Source organism: Muscardinus avellanarius, assembly GCF_963383645.1.
Source record: "Muscardinus avellanarius genome assembly, chromosome: 15".
NCBI classification, from domain to species: Eukaryota; Metazoa; Chordata; class Mammalia; order Rodentia; family Gliridae; genus Muscardinus; species Muscardinus avellanarius.
This window is the reverse complement of record NC_137801.1, coordinates 2,038,177-2,060,121: the sequence shown is the minus strand read 5'-3', so window position 1 is coordinate 2,060,121 and position 21,945 is coordinate 2,038,177. Positions and strand designations below refer to the sequence as shown.

Here is a 21,945-nt window from a genome sequence, read left to right as displayed (position 1 = left end):
GAAAACAACAAGGGCAGTGCCCCAGCCATTGTTTTCTGAGATAAAGGTGGGAAGGTGCCGCAATCAGACTCTTCACTGCGCTAGAGACCCGCCCCGCCCCTTCTCCTCCCACTGCACCGGCTCTTCCTGCCTGGAGCTCCGCCCGCCGAGAGCCCGGATGAGAGCCCACGCACGCATGCGCACGAGCTGGGCGCTGCTACCCTTGGCCGCCGGCGAGGAGCGATCTGATGACGTAACAAGGAAAACAGGAAGTGGGGCTACGGGAGCCGGCGAGAGCCAGAAAGAGTGCGGGATCCGGAATGAATGGGCACCCGAATCGCGCCCTCTAGGTGGATCGCATCGATCCTAGCTAGGGCCTGTACGCGTAAGCATGGAGGACGATGCGCCGGTGATCTACGGGCTGGAGTTCCAGGTGGGCCTCTTGGAGGGCGGCAGGTCTGCCCGGCCTGGCCGGCTGTGGATCAAAGGAGGAGCGCGAGGCTCGGCGCGCGGCGGTGAGCCGAGGAGGCCCGGGGTGCGGGGTCTCGGCCCTGCCTCCCTCTGCCCGCCCGCCAGCCCGCCCAGCTGAGCGCTCTGGGGCCTTTGCACATCCCGGGCCCAGTTTGTCCACACGCCCAGCCTTTCCTTTAGGACTCGAGTTCCCGCTGGCAGGAGCTGTATCTGGTTTTTAAAAAGTTTTTAAAATGTTGAGAAATCCACAGAAGAGGGACAGAGATACACAGGAAGCCCTGTGCTCACTTTTCGCCCCTTCCCCTAATACCAGCCTTAAAACACCGTGGTGCATTATCAAATTAACTTGGGCACATTAGTATCTAACCACGGACTTTATTCGGATCTCACCTGTTTCCCCATGATTGTGTGTGTGACCCTTCTATCCCTCTTGCATCTTTCGCAGTGCCTATTTACTGTGACCATCACATTGCAGGTATTCAACAGATGGCTACGAATGGGATGGATCTTTTCGCATAGTGACCTGGAAGTGCACTTGGTGCCTTAAAAGCACATCGGGAAAGCTGGTGTGGGTGGAGTGGATGTGGGGGGTGGGGTGGGGCAGGGATGAGATGGGGGAGTAGGTAGGAGTAGGGCCAGTTAAGCCCTGCACTTTTTTTTGTTTGTTTGTTTTTTAATATACTATAGGGGTTGAACCCAGCGGCTACGGTTCCAGTTGCAACTCCAGCTTTTTTTTTTTTTGGGTGGTACTGGGGTTCCTGGAAGCCCTCCTACCTCCCGGCTACACTCCCAGACCTATTTATATATTTTTTTTATTTGGAAACAGGGTCTCTTAAGCCAGCGTGGTTGGCTTCGAACCAGCGCGATCCTCCTGTCTCCGCCTCCCAAGCGCGGGGATTACAAGCGTGCCCACCACCTCTGCAGCAACTCCAGCTGCTTTATTTTATTTTATTTTATTTTATTTTATTTTTTTTGCGGTAATGGGGATGGAAGCCAGGGGCATTTTACCTCCGAGCTACAGCCCCAGTTCTATTTTTTATTCTTTATTTTGAAACAGGGTCTCACTGAGTTACAAAGGCCCTCACTAAGTAGTAGCTGAGGCTGTCTGCCTCCTGTTTCAGCCTCCCAAATGCTGGGATTACAAGTGTGTGCCACCACGCCCTGCTTAAAATGTTTTATTTTGAAACAGGGTCTTACTAAGTTGTTGAGAGTCTTACTGAGGTGAATGCCAACCTGATAACCTCCTTAGTCTCCCAAGTAGTGGGATTCCAGGTGAGCTCCACCACACCCAGGGAGTTAATGTGAATTCAAGCTCTTAGAACAGTACCTGACACAAAGGATGTTCAATAAATGTCCTAATTATTATAAATAAAATTCTTAGAAGTAAATTCCATATGAAGCCTTCAAGTAGCATATATATATATAAGGTATGCTCTGGTTTGGAAGGTGGCTCTAGCGCCGTCCAGAGACTGATTCCTTAATCGGCACTTCTGTAGCAGGTACCGATACAGTGACGGCATTAGGCTGGAAGAGTGCTGAGCAGGTTATTGCTTAGGGACATTTGGGATTCTCTGAATGGCATCCTTTAGAGCTAAAAAAGGACTTTGACTTGTGTTCAGGATTTTGTTTTTATTTTTGTAAATTTTAAACTTAAAAATATCCAAGTAAATCTTAACAAGTAATTGAAGAAGTCAGATTGCTGAAAATCTGATTAAGATGAGCATGCCCTGGAACGCTCACTCTCTTCCCATCATAGCTGATTACCTGAGACAGCTACTTTCAACTTGATAAAAACCATTTTCCCTAGTTTTACCCACATGCTTTTACTCTCGGACATTATATATAGACTGGGTATCATAAGACATGGACAACATTTGCCTTCTTTTCACTCTTCTCTTGCCTCCCTTCAGACTCCCAGTATAGTTTTATGCTAAAGTCATATTCAGGTATTTTGGTTTTCTAATTATATATGTATTGGTGACAGCTGGTGTCTGGTGAGAAACCATACTTTGCTTTTTTTACATTTTCATTTTCCCTTAAGTTATTAAGTTTTGCTTGCTTTCATCTTTTTCTCTCTCTCTGTTGGTGACATTGTCATAGCTAAGGTCACAGATGTGGAGTGAGCAGGGGGAGCGGGTATGGGACAGGAAGGGCAGGGCATTTCCATCTCTCAGGGGGCTCTTAGCCCTGACAGGGCAGGCCAGGAATCCATGGGAAACCGCGCCGTCCTCAACACCGTCCCGAGTGCCCCTGAGCCACTCAGGACGAGTCAGGAGACCTGCCCCGTGCCCCCAGACCTCAAGACTTGGCTTGTAGTTTGGCCATTCTCTTCCGAGTTGTCCTGGGACCAGAGTTGATGTGTTCTAGTTGAGGTCAGTTTTAGTTTAGTTCCATGGGCTCTCTTCCTTTGTGCTCTTGCTGTATGGACAAAATCTTTTGCCATTGTGTACCTATCAAGACAGACTTAGAGCTCTTGCTTTGTGGTGTTGTCTTTTAAATCAGGAGGCAAAAGCCTCCTGTGTAGGTGCCATTATGTGCCCATCTTGCAGATGAGGAATGAGGAGATGGCAGCACAGACTGTTGATGATGGTTAAGGCAGGCAGCTCCCGGGACAGCTAGGGTATGCACCTGGCGTCTGGCCCTCGCCCACTGGCATACATTAGCTGTAAAATGGGCAGAATCATGGACTTCATTCAGAGTCTAATAATTTTTAATGCTCTTTATGAGACTTAATGTTTATCAGTGAAAGTCCCTGGGATGTAGACTAATTCATCTTAAGGAAGGCTTTTCTAATGGCCGTGATTACTTAAGAAAGAGGCAGACAGCCCTCAAAGTCCAAGAAAACTCTCTGGCACTGAGCATGCTCAAGGCAAGGCTGACTGAACTGAGGCTGAGCTGCACAGCTGTTTACCGAGACCTGCTGTGTGTGAATCACCACGTGACCTCAGTGTGCCAGATGTATTGGTGGAAGAACTGGCATACGAGGTGGAGAGGGAGCTTGACTGTTTTTTTTGAAATCTGTTCAAGAAGTTGGGCGTGGTGGTGTACACTTATAATCTGAGTACTTGAGAGGCTGAGACAGGAGGATCGTGCAGGTTCGAAGTCAGCCTCAGCTCCTTAGTGAGGCTCTCAGCAACTTAATGAGACCCTGTTTCCAAAAAAAAAAAAAAATATATATATATATATATATATATATATATATATATATATATAATAGGTCTGGGAGTGTAGCCTGGAGGTAGAGGGCCCCGGGTTCCACCCCCAGTACCACACACACACACACACACACACCCTGTTCAAGTAGGGGAAGCACATCACATCAGGAAGAGGACGCAGCAGCAATCTGGTGCTTTGGAGGGGAGGAGTATTTAGTTCTGATGGAAGGAGTCAAGGGCGATGGATGGGTGCTGGGCCAGACCACACACAGGGTCCTCTCCCGTGGGGTGAGGAAGCCTCTGCCTTCAGTCTAGGTTGGAATCCTACAGATCTGTTCAGAATTTTGAAATCTAAGATGGAGATTCAGTTTTACAGAGGGTTTTTTTTTTTTTTTTAATATGTTCTTGGAGTTGATCATCTGCTGTTTCTTTGGTTGGTTCCATTTGTAGCTCTTGAGATCCTGGATCATTGCTGAATTCTTGGAGAGAATTCTGTTGACCGTGGAATAGTACTCAGCGGGGTTCAGTTTACTAACAATTTACTTAGAGTTTTCCTGTCCGTGCTTGTCATGTAATTTCTGTGGTCCAGTTTCGTTCTGTGTTCTGATGGCCTCATGACGTGCGTCTGCAATAGCCTAGGGGTGTGCTGCCACCAGCTCCTGAGGTGGCATGGTCACGGTGTCCATGCTTCTGTCCCTGGAAGCCATTTGTTGAATCTCCCTGACTTTCCCTTGAGATCAGTTTGGTAACCTGTATTTTTCTTGAAAATGCATTCAGTCAACAAGAACTTGTTTAATGAGGCCATGAGCCGGGCACCCTCCTCTGCACCTGCAGCCCCGAGACAAGCCAGCAGGCTTGCAGCCCTCTGGATTCCCACCGGTAGGCTTCCCGAGATGGGCACTTCTGTGGACAAAGGTCTCACAGTTGGGACATGAGCAGTCTCGTCCACAGGAACATCTGTCCTGTCTCCTGTCTGCTTCATTGAATTGCGTGGATGATCCAAGACAAAACAGGCGGGAATGCGTCGTAACCTATGGCACATTAGAATTTCTTACTACAATAGGCTCATTGGAACCCCCCTTAGACTGTCATTATGACTAGATGTAGGCCACTTCATCATCCATTCAATCAGAGAAGCAGAATACAGACAAAGACCTGTCACCAGGATGGCTGGAATTAAATACCTTTTGGTGGTTTTACCTAATAAGGCGCTAGAAAGACTTTGGTTCGACTTTTATGGGATTTCACTGTGACTTTTAAAGATGGTTTGTTTGTAAGATGGATCCCCTTTTCCATTTTTTAAAGTGTCTCTTCTTGAGTGAGATGGAGCGAGAGCTCCACACTTGAAGTGTTTGTGTGGAGCCCTCCCGGCACCTGTCAGGCCGCCCTTCCCGCCGTCACTGCGCTCCCCCAGCCGCGCGCTTCTTGGCTCTCTCTGTAAATTGCTCTGACCGTGGGAACACGAGTGCCCGTTGGCTGTCCGCGCAGGCGGCTCCTGCCTTCCTGCCTGCCGTTTCTGAATGGCTGCGAGCACAATGTGCTCATTTTTGATTGTCTTCTACTGCCCAGCGGTGGCATTCATTCCTGCCTTCGGCCCACACTGGAGCCTGAGGATGATTTTGGCGAAAGTTAACTTGTGCTCGTGGTCTGTGCCAGTCAAAACCAGACACACTAAATGGTCGGGACAACTATTAAACTGTTTTTTCTGTTGGTTTTGAAAGAAATGAGTGGAGAAATGGGGGAACATGCACAGGAGCTAGCTGTGATAGCTGAGGGCGCAGGGCATCACCTGTATTTCTAGCTCGCACTAGAGCAGAGGATAGGGAGCAAGGGGCACTTTCCGTGACCTGGTCAGACAGTGTAATTCCAGTTGTTGCCATGACAACCCAAGTTAGTGGCTTAAAATGATTCTCCTGTTTCATAGCACTCTAAGTGAGAAGGCTGGTGTGGTCTTGCTGGGCTAATGTCCAGGCGTCAGGAGATCTTTGTCCCTGTGGGGAGGAGAATCTGCATCCCTGCCTTTCCCAGCTTATAGGAGCCGCTCACACTCCCCAACTCATGGCCCCTCGTCCCTCTTCAGAGCCAGTGGCAGCTGCCGAGTTCTGCCCTGCTGCCGGCTCCTGTCTGTTGGTGGTGTCGCATCTCTCTCTGACTGCAACCAGGACCCGTGAGATTAAATAACAAAGGACAGTCCCCCATCTCAAGGCCCGCAACCTAATCACACCTGCACAGTCCCTCCATCAGATAACGCTACTGGATTAGTGGGTTCTGGGGAGTAGGATTTTCAGTGGGGCATTAACGTGCCTGTAGAGCCAGCAAAGCATGCATCCTGGGGGCTTGGCACGCGTCACTCGGGGTGCTGAAGTTGAGCTTCGGCCTGAAGTGTCCTCTCCACACTAGCACGCAGAGCTGTGTGTCCCTTTCCTCGCAAGCCCCAGAGCATCACCCCAAAGTCTTCACTTAGTCCTTTAACTATTTAAAGTACTGAGTACAGTTAGGTCATTTTATTGTGTTAGGGAGCTTTTCATTCCTATGACAAAGTACCTGAGAAAATTAGCTTAGAGGAGGGAGCCTTTGTCTTGGCTTCAGTCGGGGTCTTCCGGCTCCATGGTCTGGGCCTGGGGCGGGGCCAGGGCATCTGTGCAGGGCATGGTGGAGCAGAGTGGAGCGGCCAGCGCAGTGACCCACTTCCTCCAGCTCGACTCCAGGTCCTAAAGTCGACCTCCTCCCCTGATACCATCAGCCGTGACCTTCGATGGAGCCGCCCGCTGAGGAGGTGAAAGCCCCCCCTCAGCCGCTGAGCATTGCTGCCTTGGGTATCAGCCCTTAAACATATGAGCTGTAACAGTGTGCTGTTGTACACTACCTAGATTTCACTTTGGGGAAATCTAGCAGCTTCTGAGATGGTTGGTGGCTAATAGCTCTTGACTGGCCTTGTTCCAGGAATTGCCCTCAGCTAGGCAGCACTACATCACCCATGGTCACAAGCCATCCTCCGGGGCAGCCTGCACCCCGTGACTGATGAAGAGGGCAGGTGCGGGTGGTATAGAGGCCTAGACATCTCGTTTCAGCCCTGAAGGGCATTCAGCCCCGGAGCTCCTGTCTGGATTGGCCCAGATGCAATTCACAGATCTCCTTTGGCCCAGTGCTACTTCTTCACCCTCATGTTGAAGGATTCCTGGGAACACTCTCCAGAATCTCCTGTGCACACCTTAGAGTTGTAGAGCTTGTTTTCCAGAGAATCAGATCACCTGAATCCTCCGCACACAGTTTCCTGTTGTTTGGTTTTGTTCGTGGTTTTGTCTTATCGTATGACTGACTATTTTTTGATTGTTTGTTTGTTTTGGTGGTACTGGGGTTCCTGGAAGCCATTCTACCTACGGGCTACACTCCCAGACCTATTTCATATTTTTTTATTTGGAAACAGGGTCTCTTAAGCCAGCGAGGCTGGCTTCAAACCTGCACGATCCTCCTGTCTACGCCTCCCAAGTGCGGGGATTACAAGCCTGCACCACCACGCCTGGCTGACTGGCTATTTTATTTGCATGCGAGACATCGGGTATGGTGAGTTTTAGAAACTCTTAATTTTTAGCCGGGTGTGGTGGCGCACGCTTGTAATCCCCGCGCTTGGGAGGCTGAGACAGGAGGATCGCGCAGGTTCGAAGCCAGCCTCAGCTACTTAGTGAGGCCCTCAGCAACTTAGCGAGACCCTGTTTCCAAATAAAATATACAAAATAGGTCTGGGAGTATAGCTCAAAAGTAGAAAGCCTCTGGGTTCCACCCCAGTACCACCAAAAAAAAAAAAAAAGAAAAGAAACTGAATTTTGTCACCCACCAGGGGACTTGCTTCTAGGGTGGCTCTGCACTTGGAAACACCGGCCCGCCAGTCACTGTCCGGTGGGGGTCGAGCTGTCCGGAGCTTTGCTTTCCTCCTGGCTGCGACCCCCTGGGCTGGGGGCTTCCCCTGCTTTTCCTTGATGGGCGCAGTACTTTGTATCCTGAACCCTGGGCTCGGCCACAGCTCTTCTCAGCATCAGCCTTTTTTTGGTACTGAGGATTGAACCCACAGGCATTCGACCTCCGAGCTACGCCCCTGGCCCTTTTTATTTATTTATTTTTGAAGCAGTGTCTCTCTAGTTTGCTGAGAGTGTTGCTGCATTACTGAGAGTCTCACTAAGTTGCAAAGGCTGTCCTCGAACCTGCGATCCTCCTGTCTCAGCCTCCCAAGCATGGGATTCAGCACACCTGCCTCTTAGCCACACTTTGCAGTTAGCAGACACCTCTCGGTGGGAAGCAGCCATGTGCTGGCCTGCCCCTCGGTTTCCTTCCTCTCCTGGTTGGTCTCTGAGGCCCGGAAACAGTATTCCTTTAGTTTTCTAGTTGTTCTCTGCAGGGAAATAGGTTTAAACCACCTACTCAGCTATTGCTGGAAGCCATGCTCTTCCGTATTATTTTGTTGAAGTACAATTTGTTCAGCCAGTCTGTTACTGTTGAAGGAATGGTTTTATTAAAATGCGAACTCTTGCCACGTAAATCATTTATGCCCTTACGGCCTCGGCTTTGAGCCCATTCCAGCTATTTGATGTACGGATCTGAAGTGCGATTGTTAGGAGCGTGCGGTCGCGCCCAGCGCTGGGCTCACTTATCCCTCATCAACAGTAGATGAGATAAACTGTCTTTTCCGTCTCTGTCTATTAAGCCTAACTTCATAAATGTGCATGGGTTTCCTTCTCTCCTGCAGGCACGTGCTCTCACACCTCAAACTGCAGAAACAGATGCCATTCGGTTTTTGGTTGGGACGCAGTCTCTGAAATATGATAATCAGGTAACTATTTTTGACAAATGTATACATGTTAATTACTGAGCGTATTCTTAGTTTTATAACCATTTTGCTCTTGATTTTTTTAAGCAACATTTGAGAAAAAAATTAATGCCACAGAAACCGAATAAAACTTTCATTAGATTTAAACATATCTTTTCAAGTCAGACTGTTATCCAATGAGGCATAATGACTGCGTGCCATAATCTAAGCGTACTCTGCTCAGCATTCCCTCGTAGTCTCTTCGGTTTTGTGCTCCGTAGGTTCGCTGTGTAGGCGGTCGAGGAGGCCTCGGGCTGTGGTCCTAGCTGAGCCCTTTGATTGTCCCCAGCACCCATCTAGCTGAGCGCGGACGGGCTCCCAGGTCAACACAGGGCTCCGGCCTGCTCCCGGCGGGCGGGCGGGCAGGATGCAACCAGGTGTTGCCCCGGCCACTGTGGCGGCTGCCCGTGAGGTCCAGATTCAGTGTACATCCATGTTAACCATGTGACGTTAAGCATGTGACATCGAGCACATGGACTGGTCCTGCTGCGCCTCATTTGCCATCACTAAACGGAGACTTAAAACGTCTACGTACCTTGCAGAAAGACCTTGCAGAAAGAGCGTGAGTCCTGTGACATTGCGCCTCCTGCCCAACATTGGGAAACAGAGGGTGCCGGGCCTCCGCCCCGTCTGCCTTGCCTCACGCGCTGCTGGCGTTGAAATCGCTGCTTGGGAACGCTCGCCTGGCGGGGTACTGAGAGCCTCACACTCTCATTGGTGAGGGGTCTCGGGTGGCGGCAGCTTGACTGTGGTACCAGCTGGCGTGAAGAGGTTTGTCCAGACAGAGCTTTATGAAGGATCAGGATGTTCCTATTTATAGAAAGTTAAAAAATAGACAAAATATAAAAAAATAAGAAAGTTTAAAAAAAAGAAAAAGAGGAACATTCCCACTATTTCCGTTGTAGTTTCTGAATCCAAAACCTAGAAAAAGCTTTCCACATGGAGAACATTAATTCCAATGGCACTTAGTAATCATAAAAGTGAGCGCAGTCAGGGTTTCAGATGTGTGAAGTCAGGTTGGGCAGCTCAGAGCTGCCGTTGATAGTGGCCGGCTCTCTGCTCCCCTCTGCTTCCCTGTGCCCTGGGGACCAGCTTTCCCTCTGTGCACATTATTGAGACTCCTAATAAACGTCACAGCTTAAGCTTTGGTAGATGATTCAAGGGGACGGTCAAGTTGTATACACCACACGGTCCCTGGTATAGACAAAGCAAAGGCCAAGATTGGTCTACTGAGAATAAGCCTGGAATTGGTCCAAAGGGGCTGCAAAAAGCCTGTGGTATCTCTAGGTAGTGGGGAGCGGTAATGGAAACTTGTACTTTTTTTTAAAGACATAAAAGCTAACAGAAACACCTAAATTAAAGCCAAAGGGAAGCAACGTAAGGCAGATCCTTAAGAGAACTGTCCCTGGATTTGTAAACCATCGGGTAATGATATTAAAGAATCAGCCCATGCGAGGGAGTGCTTTAATCTGACTTAAATCTTTTTGGGAACAAGACAGAGTCCAACTAATTATTTTATTTTATTTTATTTTAATTTATTTTTGGTGGTGCTGGGGGTGGAACCCAGGGGCTTTCTACCTCTGGGCTATACTCCCAGAACTATTTTATATTTTATTTGGAAACAGGGTCTCACTAAGTTACTGAGAGCCTCACTAAGTAGCTGAGGCTGGCTTCGAACCTGTGCGATCCTCCTGTCTCAGCCTCCCAAGTGCGGGGATTATAAGCGTGCGCCACCACGCCCAGCCAACTAATTATTTTAAAGGAAGTTTATAATTTTCTTTTTTTTTCTAAATTGAAAAATTCTGGTATTACTTAGGTTCACTTCTCAGTAGCTTTTTAAAATAGAATGCACGCTGAGTTTTATTATGTACCTTACATTCACACATCTCATGTATGTTTTTAAAGCTTTACCAGTTTGATATGAAGTAACACTGCACACACAGCACAGGCTCTTGTCCCAGGCCCGAGCTGTCTCCCTTGGCCGTGCTGAGCTGTGCACCCGGGCTTCTCCTGTATCTCACTGCAGTTGGAGTGGGTTTAAAGGAAGTCGAGAGCTATGGAGCTTCGTCTCCGGAACTTGGGGGAGAGAGACCTGAAATGGACACGTGAACAGCTGCCTGCAGCTGCCCTGAAATGAAAACACGGGCAATTGCCTGACGGGCAACTGACAACTTTATTCTCTAGGACTAAGTTTTTATACCTTTTTCAGCTATGCTAAAATCATGACTTCACGCGAAAGAAAACATCAAAGTACAATACAGAGTGATCGATATAGGACATACGTCATGTGCTTACAAAATACAGTTATTAAAGGGAAATTACAAGAGCAAGGGGGAACAAAGAGACCTGGTTAAAGATTATTAAAAGTGTGATTGCGGCCAGTTCCCGCTCTCACCAGTGGGCCGGGGGCATGAAATTCCGGAAAGACCAGTTGTCACCCAGAGTCTCGGACAGCCTTGGCCTTTCGCCAAACCGCCTTAACAGTCTCTCGGAACCTTTTGTTCCTCAGGCTTCGTCCATGTCCTCTACCAGAGAGCCTGTACTTTCTTGCAGTTTTTCAAACGCGTCGGATTTCTTCTCCCCGAGTGCATCTGTACACCCTGTGGCCGGTGGGAGAAGCCGGCCTGCCGAGCTGCCTGCCAGCTCTCTGCCGTGTCGTCTCTGGGCACGGACAGCTCTGGTCTCTGTAATGGGAGGCCGTCATTCTGGGACCTCGTGGAGGAAGCGTTTTCATTGAATGAGATTTTTATCCTTCCTAATAACAGCACCGTGTGCCTGTATACCTCTGTCACCCTGAACTCCTCGAGATGTATGATTACAGTGCATCAGTAACCAAATACATGGGATCTCAGCTTCCCGGTGGAAGGAAAGCTGTGTATTGAACTTTAGGGGGCCTTCTCTGGGTCCTCTGATCAGTTTTAGCCACTTGGGTGCTTTGCAAAGCCACAGGCAGTCTGTGGTCTCACCTCACGGCTGCTCCGGGTCCGGGCGGGAGCTTCAGCTGCGTTTTCCGTCATTGAGTTAAGGGGTAGATTAAGGGGTAGATCTGGTCATTTCCCGTTGCCTGCTTGTCTGCAGTTGGCTCTTGAACAGGGACGCAGATGATAGCTAGGTCCAGCTCTCCTGCTGGGTACCTTTCCAAAGGAACTGAAATCCTAGAATTGTAGTAACACCCGCATATCCGTGCTCACGGCCGCACAGTTCACAAAAGCCAAGTGATGGACCCAGCCTCGGTGCCCATCAAGAGATGAACGGACGGCAAAATTGTGGGATTACACAGTGGAGTTCTACGTAGGAGTCAAGAAGAACAAAATCATGTCGTTTGCAGGAAGATGGGAGGGCCTGGACAACACCGTGCCAAGTGCGATCAGCCCGGCACAGAGAGTGGAGGTCATATGTTTTCTCCAATATGCAGAAGCCAGGGAGTGATCGGGATCCCAGAGGGACCCAGGCAATGGAGGGGAAGCCTCAGTGGTGCCAGGGAGGTGGTTTCGGGCAGGGAGACAGATCACTGAAGGAATCGCCACCATGGGCTTTGGTACAATGGCAGTCTCCGTGCTCTGTGTGGGGAAGGGGACGTGGGGAGGGGGCACCAGTACTGTGAGCCTGCACGTCACTGTCGACATGATTTCCATTATCATGTGAGACTGAAATGCGCCAATGCAGACGTGTAAAAGATGACGCTAGGCGCGCGCTCCGGCACACTGGGCCTGCTTTTCTGCTGGGGGAGGTACGTGCTGGTGTTGCGACACTTTCATTCTGTTAGGTAGCTGGATTGAAGTGAGCAGGTGGGCGGGATGGGACAGACCTGACCTGAGGGCGCTGGCTCCCCCCGGGTGCGGTTAATAAACCTTTTTAACCTGGTTGGGAAACTATACACACAACTCCTGCTGGGTTTCACTGACCCCTGGGAAGTGTCTAACCTGAGGGAAACAGGTCAGCTGGTCTCATCGCGGTGTGTCCTGAAAGAGGTCTGACTTCCCCAAATGCGGATGTGTTAGGGGTGGTTTTCCAGACTGGACAAAGCTCCCAGGTGGGGGACTGCGTTTTCCTGTCCTGGAAGGAGTGGCTCCAGGTCCTCTGGAGTGGCCTTCTCCCGGCCGGCTCGCAGCTGGGTAAGCCGCCCGCTCTGAACCCTGGCTTCTGGACATAGCCTGGCCCTTTCCTGGAACACAACCAGACCCTTTCCCTGGAATGTAACCCCTCACCATGGCCTTCTTTTACCCCGGCCCCTCCTTTAATCAGTCTCTTCCATTTTTATACTCCTGCCTTTTGATTGGAATCTTCAGGAAGCAGGAGCGGAGGGCAGAGAGCACGCCCTGTAGTCTCTACTTCTAGGAGGGCTTGCCACCCCATCACTACTCCACAACGGCGTGGCTTGCACACTAACAACCCTGCAGTGCCTCTTTTTTCTTTTTTGTGGGCCTGGGGATGGAACCCAGGGGCATTCGACGTTCGAGTTACAGCCCCAGCCCTATTTTCTATTCTTTATTTTGCAACCAGGTCTCACTGAGTTGCCGAGGGCCTCACTCGGTAGCTGAGGCTGGCCGCGAACCGCGGTCCTTGGTCTCAGCCTCCCGAGTGCTGATCGCAGTTCCTCGTGTTTTGGTACTGGGAATTGAACCCAGGGGCTTTCTACCTCTGAACTATGCCCCCAGCTCTATTTTATTTTTTATTTTGAAACAGGATTTCACTAAGTTGCAGAGGGCCTCACAAAGTTGCTGGGGTCTCACTAAGTTGCTGGGGTCTCACTAAGTTGCGGGGGGCCTCACTAAGTTGCAGGGGTCTCACTAAGTTGCTGAGGGCCTCCTTAAGTTGCTGGGGTCTCACTAAGTTGCGGGGGGCCTCACTAAGTTGCTGGGGTCTCACTAAGTTGCGGGGGGCCTCACTAAGTTGCAGGGGTCTCACTAAGTTGCTGAGGGCCTCCTTCAGTTGCTGGGGTCTCACTAGGTTGCTGGGGCCTTACTATGTTGCTGGGGCTTGCCATGAACCTGCGGTCCTCTGGTCCGAGGTGGGCCCGCACTGCAGGATGCCAGGAGGTGGACAGCTGAGGTGGAGCAGGGGGGTCTCCCAGGCGGGGTCTTTTCTTTGAAGAGCACTTTCCCCACAGTGTCCCGGTGTGTCCAGCACAGGTGGGAGGAGGCTGGGACCTGTTTCTGAGGACGTGGGCTGAGCCGGGTGTCCAGGAGGCCTGGGTCTGTACTCTTACAGCCCAGTGCTTAGATTCCGGTCAGTGGGAAGGCTGCTCTTGACAGCACCGGGTAGAACAGCCTTTCCTTCCCCAGGACCCCTTTTCTTTTGTATTTCAGACGCAGCTGTGCTGCTCTGTGTTTGTGTTGTGATTAATGATGGCTCTGTTCCTGTGCCCCTCTGTCTGCGGCTCCTGTCCTCAGCCACCCCTGGACCATCTCAGCGCTTGGTGGACAGCCAGCTTCCTGGCATGCTCCTGGCTAATTGCGCCTCCGCCTTCCCACTGCCTCCTGCGGCCCCTTCCTCGTCCCTCCTCGTCCTCTCCCTCCCTCCCTTTCGGGATAAAGGGACTTTGTTGCCCTGGATACTGCAAGGTCGCTTGGCGCAGAGGCCTGAGCCATGCTTCTGGGGGCCCTGGTGTCCTCATTTCTACGTCTTAACTTTCTTCAGTGCAGGCTTTATCTCAGGACTCTGTATTTTGGGGTGTCCCCTGGTGATCTGCCATACCTGGAGACTTTTTTTTTTTAAAGTGGTGCTGGGGATTGAATCCAGGGACATTCTACCTCTGATCTACACCCCCAGTTTTAGTTTTCATTCTTTCTTTTGAAACAGGGTCTCACTGAGTTTCAAAGGAGCTCACTAAGTAGCTGTGGCTGTCCGCAAACCGCGATCCTCCTGTCTCAGCCTCCCAAATGCAGGTATTACAAGGTTGTGCCACCATGCCCGGCTATCACTGCTTTATTTATTTATTTTTGTGGTACTGGGGATGGAACCCAGGGACATTCTGCATCCGAGCTACACCACCAACCCTATTTTTTATTCTTTATTTTAAAACAGGGTCTTGCTGAGTTGCAAAGGGCCTCGCTAAGTAGCTGAGGCTGCCCACGAACCGTGATCCTCCTGTCTCAGCCTCCCAAATGCTGAGATTACAAGCGTGCATCACCATGCACAGATTACCCGTAGATTTTTAAACATGTAGCAATGGCCAAGGAGGGAAACACTGTTCATAGGTAAACTTTCCTCAGGTATGGAAAGGAAAAAGAGCACAGAAAACCTTCAGTTTAAAACAAGGTGCTGGAGCCAGGCGTGGTGGCGCACACTTGTAATCCCTGTGCTTGGGAGGCTGAGACAGGAGGATCACAGATTCGAAGTCAGCCTCATCTACTAAGTGAGGCTCTTAGCAACTTAGTGAGACCCTGTCTCCAAATAAAAGATAAAATAGGTCAGGAGCGTAGCCCAGAGGTAGAGGCCTCTGGGTACCATCCCTAATAACACAAATACACACACACAAAATTGTGTAATTTGTCGTTTAGAAACTGTCTAGCAGGAGTATTTCCAAACCCAGTGAAAGGTGCACTGGGCTTTGAGGGCAAGGAGCATGGCTCGAAGGTTTAAAGATAACAGTGGTGATGGTGAGGCCCCCCGGAGGGACGGGGCACCTCTGTGTCCTGCGCCCTGCCCGTGCAGGCCGGCACTGCCCTGCGCCTCTGCCACCCGAGCCAGTGCTGGCCTCGGCCCTGCCCGCTGGGAAAGCATCCAGGTTCTTCAGGCCTGAATTCTGTCTACGCTGACAGAGTGCGGGGCTGTCTACGCTGAAGTGCTGCCGAAGAGGAAGCAGTTCAGAACAGAGCCAGAGGCGCCTGAAGCCGGGCACGTTGGGCATGGTAAAACGTGTGTGTGTGCGTGTGCGTGTGTGTGTGCGTGCGTGCGCGCACACGCGTGTGTGTGCATGCGTGTGTGTGCGTGTGTGTGTGTGTGTTACCAGGGGTGCTCAGCCACTGAGCTACGTCCCCAGCCCCCCTTTTAATTTTGTGACAGGATCTCACTGAGTCCCCAGGCTGGGCTCGAACTTGGGCTCCTCCCGCCCCGGCTCCCTGCATTGCTGGCAGTACAGCTGTGCACCTCCACTCCTGTTCATGGAGACATTTCTACAGCAGCATGCATATTGGTCATGAGAAACTGCTAAAGATGCAAACAACACAAAGGTCAAGCCAGGCGTGGTGGCGCACGCTTGCAGTTCCAGCCTTTGGGAGGCTGAGACAGGAGGATCTGGGATCTAGGCCAGCCTCAGCTGCTTAGAGAGGCCTTCCACAACTTAGTGAGTACTCTGTTTCAAAATGAAGAATAAAAAATTGGGCTGGGGTGTAAGTCTGAGGTAGAATGCCCCTGGGTTCAATCCCTAGCACCTCACACACAACACACGTACCAAAAAAAAATGTAAGAAAAAAAAACCAACACAAAGGTCAAGAAGACGCCAAGGCCGCACCACCCAGGGCTGCCCGTTGCTTTCTGGTTCCCTGGCTGGCCACGTAGACTGTTGGACGTGCGGGGCAGCACAGTTCCGTGTCCCCTTCTCGTGTATCCCCCGGGCACCTCTCCTGGCATCAGAGCACCCTCTGCAGCATGCTGAGGCTCCGCGGAGCCACGGCAGCCAAAGGCGGCGGGATATTTGGGCAGGCCCCCACGCGGGACATGTAGACCATTTCGGGACATGTAGACCATTTCCGCGTTTCTGTTGCCGTCTTCGGTGCCCAAGTGAACGTTCTTGGGTAGACACGTACGGATCCATTGCTGTTCGTGTGAATTGATTTTTAAAAATGTGGTGCTTTCTGTTTGGCTTGAGCATTGATAAGAAGTTGAATTTGAAGGTCAATTTGGTTCCTCTAAAAGGTACCCTGACAGCATTCAGGAGGCTGAGACAGGAGGATTGCGGTTCGCGGACAGCCTCAGCTACTTAGTGAGGCCCTCTGCAACTTAGTGAGACCTGGTTTCAAAATAAAAGAGTAAAAAGTAGGGCAGGGCATGTAGCTTGGAGGTCAAATACTCCTGGGTTCCATCCCCAGACCTGCAAAAAAAAAAAAAAGTGCCAGAGGAGCATGCAGGTCGCACAGGTCGCCCTTTCTAGCCATCCCAGTGCAGCATTGCTGCGATTGTTTTCTATGGTCACAAGCATTGCCGGCGGTTGGCCTCCATCTTAAGAAGTTTAGGAAGTGCTGAAACACAGTCTTCCCGCTCCTCCATCACTCCTAGGGGAGCTGTGCTCTGCCCACTGCAGCCCCACTGGGCAGTGGCCCCCAGGGTCACTGCCAGACCCCACTGGGTCTAGAGCAGCCCCTCTCTGAGCGGCCTTGCTGACTTGGGCCGCCTGGCCTCCTGGCCTGGCCTCCACCAGGGCCCAAGTCGCAGCTGCAAGCTAGAGCATTTGGTGTTGTACTTATTTTTGTAAAGACTGGAGATGATGGCACCAGGTCATCACATAGCTTGTGATTGTAGAAATAATCCACAGGGACTTACCTTTGGAGAAGAGTGCAGTAAGAACAAGCTACCATCATGTGCATGCCATCCGTAGGAATTAGAGCTCACGACGCACGCATCACTAATATGTGCTTGACACCTTGCAGCCGCCGTGCTTGACTCACTGCGGAGCATTGTGTATGAGCTCCTCATGTGTCCTTTTTTGCTTGTAGATCCACATCATAGATTTTGATGATGAAAATAACATCATAAACAAGAACGTCCTCCTCCATCAAGCGGGTGAAATCTGGCACCTGAGCGCCAGCCCGGCAGACAAGGGCGTGCTGGCGACCTGCTACAACAAAAGTAAGTGCGGGCTGCGGCCGTCCGCGCACGCCGCTGGAGGCTCGCACCCACGACTGGTTCTGTGTTCTGAGCGGACGGACTGGTGCATGATCGATAGGACTCACCCACCCGCAGAGGTTCTGCTTGCACAGAGGAGCCGTGATGTGTGAGTGGTTGTCGTCTGAGATGTAATAGTTTGCAGAGGTCATCGTTTGAGAGCCCCAGGGCGAAGCCGGGGCCATGGCTGTTCTGGGAATGCAGGCCCCGCTTCAAGGAGGTTCCATGTTAGAGATTCCGAGAGGTGCATGGGGTCCTGACCTGTGAACCACACACCGCTCCGGAGGAGAGCGGAGGTAGCCTCCCTTCCACGGTGCCTGGATGCAGGGATAAGGGCAGCCCGCACTGTCTCTCAGGCCTTTGATGGCTACTGTCGCAGGTGCAGGCCTGTGCTGCCTTCCTAAGCCAGCTGCCTCCCTCCTCCTGCCTCCGGACCTGCGGTCAGTCAGACATGCGAGAGACGTGTGTCTTCCCAGCCCTCGTCTCTCTGTCGTGGCCAGTGGCTGCCCCCCAAATTCAGCGTCGAGGGAAAGTATCTCAGTGAGCTTTTCTCCCATTACACAAGCAGAACACGGTCTCTGGCTCTGTGGCCTCTAGGCCGTGTCCTCCGTCTGCCCAGCACACGCCTCCGCTTGTCCTCTGCACCTGGCCGTGAGGCCACCGCGTACGGATCGCGCTGCTCTCTGTCAAGGGCCACCAGGACGCCATTTTGGAGCAGTTAGATTCTGGGATATTTTTGTAGTAGGTAATCCAAAGATTATTTAGGAGTATTTAACAGATTAAATAATGTTTAACTAATATAAAGAGTGAACACATTTTTTCATCTACAAAAGTGTGTATTAGAGTCTTCTGATTAAACTGCCCTCTCCTGGTGGGTCTCAGGCTGGGGTCTGTGCCCTGGAAGGGAGTGTGTGTGTGTGTGTGTGCGCGCGCGTGCATGTGTGTGTGCAGCTGACACATTTGCTAGCTTGCTTCCTGAGGGGGCTGCAGGCTATGGCCGCAGCTTCTGGAGAGTAAGCATACCCCGCTCCTGGGAGGAGCTGACATCAGGCCGTTTGCTGGGTCTCTCTTCACACGTGTACTGAGCTTCTTCTAAGTGGATCTGAATGGAAGGAAGGGAGAAGAGGGCTCCGAAGGCTAGTGTCTTGAAATGGAATCCACTTGAGGGGGCCGCTTGTCCGAAAGAATACTGGGTACGTGGTCACAAGCACAGTGTTTAAATTATGCTCCCACCCCCTGGAACTGGGGATTGAGTTCAGGGGCATTTTACTTTGGAGCTACACTCTAAGTTCTTTAAAAAAAATGCTTTATTTTGAGCCAGGCATGGTGGCGCACACTTGTAATCCCAGCACTTGGGAGGCTGAGACAGGAGGATCGCACAGGTTCGAAGCCAGCCTCAGCTACTTAGGCTCTCAGCAACTTAAACTCTGTTTCCAAATAAAGTATAAAACAGGTCTGGGAGTATAGCCCAGAGGTAGAAAACCTTTGCTTTCATACCCAGTACCACATACACAAAAAAACAACTTTATTTTGAAACAGTTTTGTGAGGTTGCTGACGGTCTCACCAAGATGCCGAGGCTGTCCTCGAACCTGTGATATCTTCTCTCAGCCTCCCAAGTACTGGGATGACAGGCATGTGCCACCAGGCCTGAAATTATATCATAATTACAACAGGTAGAATTTCCAAAAGCTAGTGGAACCCACGCGATGGTGGAACGATTATGCACACGCACACACTGCGGTAACATCACAGTGGCTTCATCAGTCAATATGGAGAAAGTGGATGAACTTGCAGCGAGTGCTTTAAATGCAGACGAGAAGCGCTCCTTCCTAGCCCTTGTTATCCTTAGGAAAGATACAAGCGGGCAAAACCTTCCTGTGGAGTGATGCTCTTCATTTATTTATTTATTTATTTATTGGTGGTACTGGGGTTCCTGGAAGCCCTTCTACCTCCAGGCTACACTCCCAGACCTATTTTTACATTTTTTATTTGGAAACAGGGTCTCCTAAGCCAGCGCGTGGCTGGCTTCGAACCTGCGTGATCCTCCTGTCTCTGCCTCCCAAGCGCGGGGATTACAAGCGTGCGCCACCACGCCCGGCGATGCTCTTCAATTGTCTTAGAAAATGAGAGAAACTTTGCCGAGGTAAAAGTAACCTGAAAACTCAGGCTGCTTCAGATCAGCCCGGGCCGTCCACCGCCCTCGGTCCCTGTTCCCGTGCGGAGGAGCACGTGGGGGCGCAGACTGCCTGGGATGGGGGCTCTGGGCACAGGTGGACCCATCTTGAGCTACAAGATGTCTTTGGAGCGGGGCGGTGGGGGTCACAGGTACGGTCTTAGGACTCGGTGCGTGAGGAAGCTGAGCGAGCACCTTTGCCTTTTCTTACTGATGATTTGATAAGAACTGGGCGTCAAGAGAGGAGCAGAACGAGGGCACGTGGACGGCGGGCCGCGCGAGGCTTCAGCGCAAGTCGCAGGAGCCTGAGGACTGCACTCCCAAGCTCCAGATGCTTAAACTTACCTCCTCCGTCCCTTCTGCTTCCAGCTGTGCTCCCAGCAGGCCTTGGGTCTCCTATGGGGCTTGCTTCCTACCTGCAGATTCTTTTGTTACGTGAGCGTGTGCATGTGTATGTGTATGTGATGAGGTGCAGTCACTCTGCTGTATGTGTGGTGTGTGAGCTCACACTATCCTGTGTGCATCGTGTATGTGGTGTGAGCGCACGCTGTCCCGCATGCATGGTGTGTGTAGGGGTGTCATGCTCACTCATGTAATCATGTGTATTGTGAGCTCATGCTGTCCCATGTGTGTGTAGTGTGTGTGAGGTGTGTTCTCTGCTCTGTTGCATGTGTGTGGTGTGTGTGAGCTCACGCTGTCCTGCGTGCGTGGCGTGTGTGGCGGGTGTAGGGGTGTCAACGCTCACGTTGTCGTGTGCGTGGTGTGTGCGCATGTGTGTGCGCTGAGCACGCGGCTGGTTCTGGCCGCTCACACTGTCCTCCCCGGCACGGCTGGGTGGCCTCTCGGTCAGCAGGGGCACCAGCGGCCTGCTCTGCGTGCTCCTGGCCTCTGGCCCGCGGGTCTCCCCGGTGTGCGTGTGAGGCCGCGTGCTGGCTGACGCACGCCATCCCGACTCGGGCCTTCCTTCCCCTCCCTCTCTAATGCTATCGCAGATCCCAGCCCGCCCTTGGGAGGGTGGATGGCCTCCTGTCTAGCTGCAGCGAGGCGCAGCAGGGCGTGTCCACGGGGGCCGCCTGTGGCCTTCTCTACAGATGTTGTTCCTGACTCCTGAACCCAGGGGCACCAAGACGTTGAGGGCTGGTGGCTGACGGAGCGCCTGTGTGGTCACCCACAGTGCTGGCAGCGCCCGCGGGTGGAAGTGGCCTTAGAGAGCCATGGCGCTGCCCACGGTGCTGCCCGGAGGCTCCCTCTGCCTGGGCTCTGCTCCCTAGGCCTTAGGGCTCATGGCTTCCTCCCTGGGTGCTCTTCCTGCCTGCACCCTCTGCCTCCAAACCGGGGCCAGCTTCAGTGAGAAGCTACATACCTACGTAACAGCTACTCGGAAGCACTCGCAGCTCAAATGGCTGCTTTAAAATATTTTGAGCCGGGAGTGGTGGCGCACGCTTGTAATCCCCGCGCTTGGGAGGCAGAGATAGGCGGATCGCGCAGGTTCGACCAGCCACCCTAGGGTAAGAGACCCTGTTTCAAAAATATAAAAATAGGTCTGGGAGTGTAGCTCGGAGGTAGAAGGGCTTCCAGGAACCCCAGTACCACCAAAAAAAAAAAAAAAAAAAAAAAAACCCCAACAACAACAAAAAAATTTTTTTGAAATAGTTGTCTTGTGAGATTTAAGATGCGGGTGTTTCTTAGGCGAGGACATTGAGGTGCACTGAGTCACCAGGAGGAGGGACCGTGAGGTAAAGGATCCCGAGCAAGAGCCAGGACACGCGGCAGGAGCCTTGCCCACTGCTGCTCACCAGCTCGCTGTTCTGCCTCTTGAACCTGCAAGGTCTTCATCTAAAAGTGGGCACAGTGGAGCGCTGCCATTAACAAGAAAGGGATGTGGCCAGCACAGGACTGCTGTGGGCAGATGTCGCAGCCTTGTGTCTGTGCACTCTGCGGGGACGGGCTGACCAGCAGTCCCCTCGAGAGACACAGGTGCGCTAAGAGACTTAGGCCTGGCCAAGTGCCTCTGTGCCCGGGAGGGTGGGCGCATGGAGCTTGGGGCCTCTGAGCTGGAGAGGACGTAGGAGCTGCAGTGCACAGGCCCAGGACTCGGGAGAAGCGTTGCCAACCCTGAAGTTGCCATGCTCACAGCTAGCTTTGCAGGCTTTTTGTGGCGGTGGAGGGAGCATATGAGTGTGGGCACAGAGCCCAGGAGCTGCTGGCAGGGTGCATGGGAAGTGGGGGGCAGCACAATGTGGTATATCTTTTGTAGTGTTAGTTTTGTTTGATGTTGACCAATGGACGTATTATATATCACCTGAAGTACATGTAAACATGTTATGGAGCAGAGCACAAGATTCACAGGTTTCTCGAGTAAGACATGGACTTGCTGAGAGCCTTTCAGGTCCCACGCTCAGATCTGTGTACACATCCGCAGCAGCTCGTAGAGGATGGTGCCCTGTCGGGACGTGCTTCTCCTCGCCAGGGTGAGCTG

The 21,945-nt window shown here is 51.6% G+C and overlaps 1 protein-coding gene across 2 annotated transcripts in view; it reads left to right on the top strand.

The window, feature by feature from the left end:
* Nucleotides 1-370: 370 nt before the first annotated feature.
* EIPR1 (EARP complex and GARP complex interacting protein 1) overlaps nucleotides 371-21,945 on the top strand; it is a gene marked incomplete at both ends in the record, with an annotated part of 114,860 nt that continues 93,285 nt past the window's right edge. For both annotated transcript variants that reach the window (XM_080711032.1, XM_080711031.1), the window contains 3 exons: nucleotides 371-412; nucleotides 8,347-8,430; nucleotides 17,124-17,256. In XM_080711032.1, coding sequence (XP_080567158.1) covers nucleotides 371-412; nucleotides 8,347-8,430; nucleotides 17,124-17,256 — 259 coding nt within the window. The remainder of the gene's footprint in view (nucleotides 413-8,346; nucleotides 8,431-17,123; nucleotides 17,257-21,945) is intronic.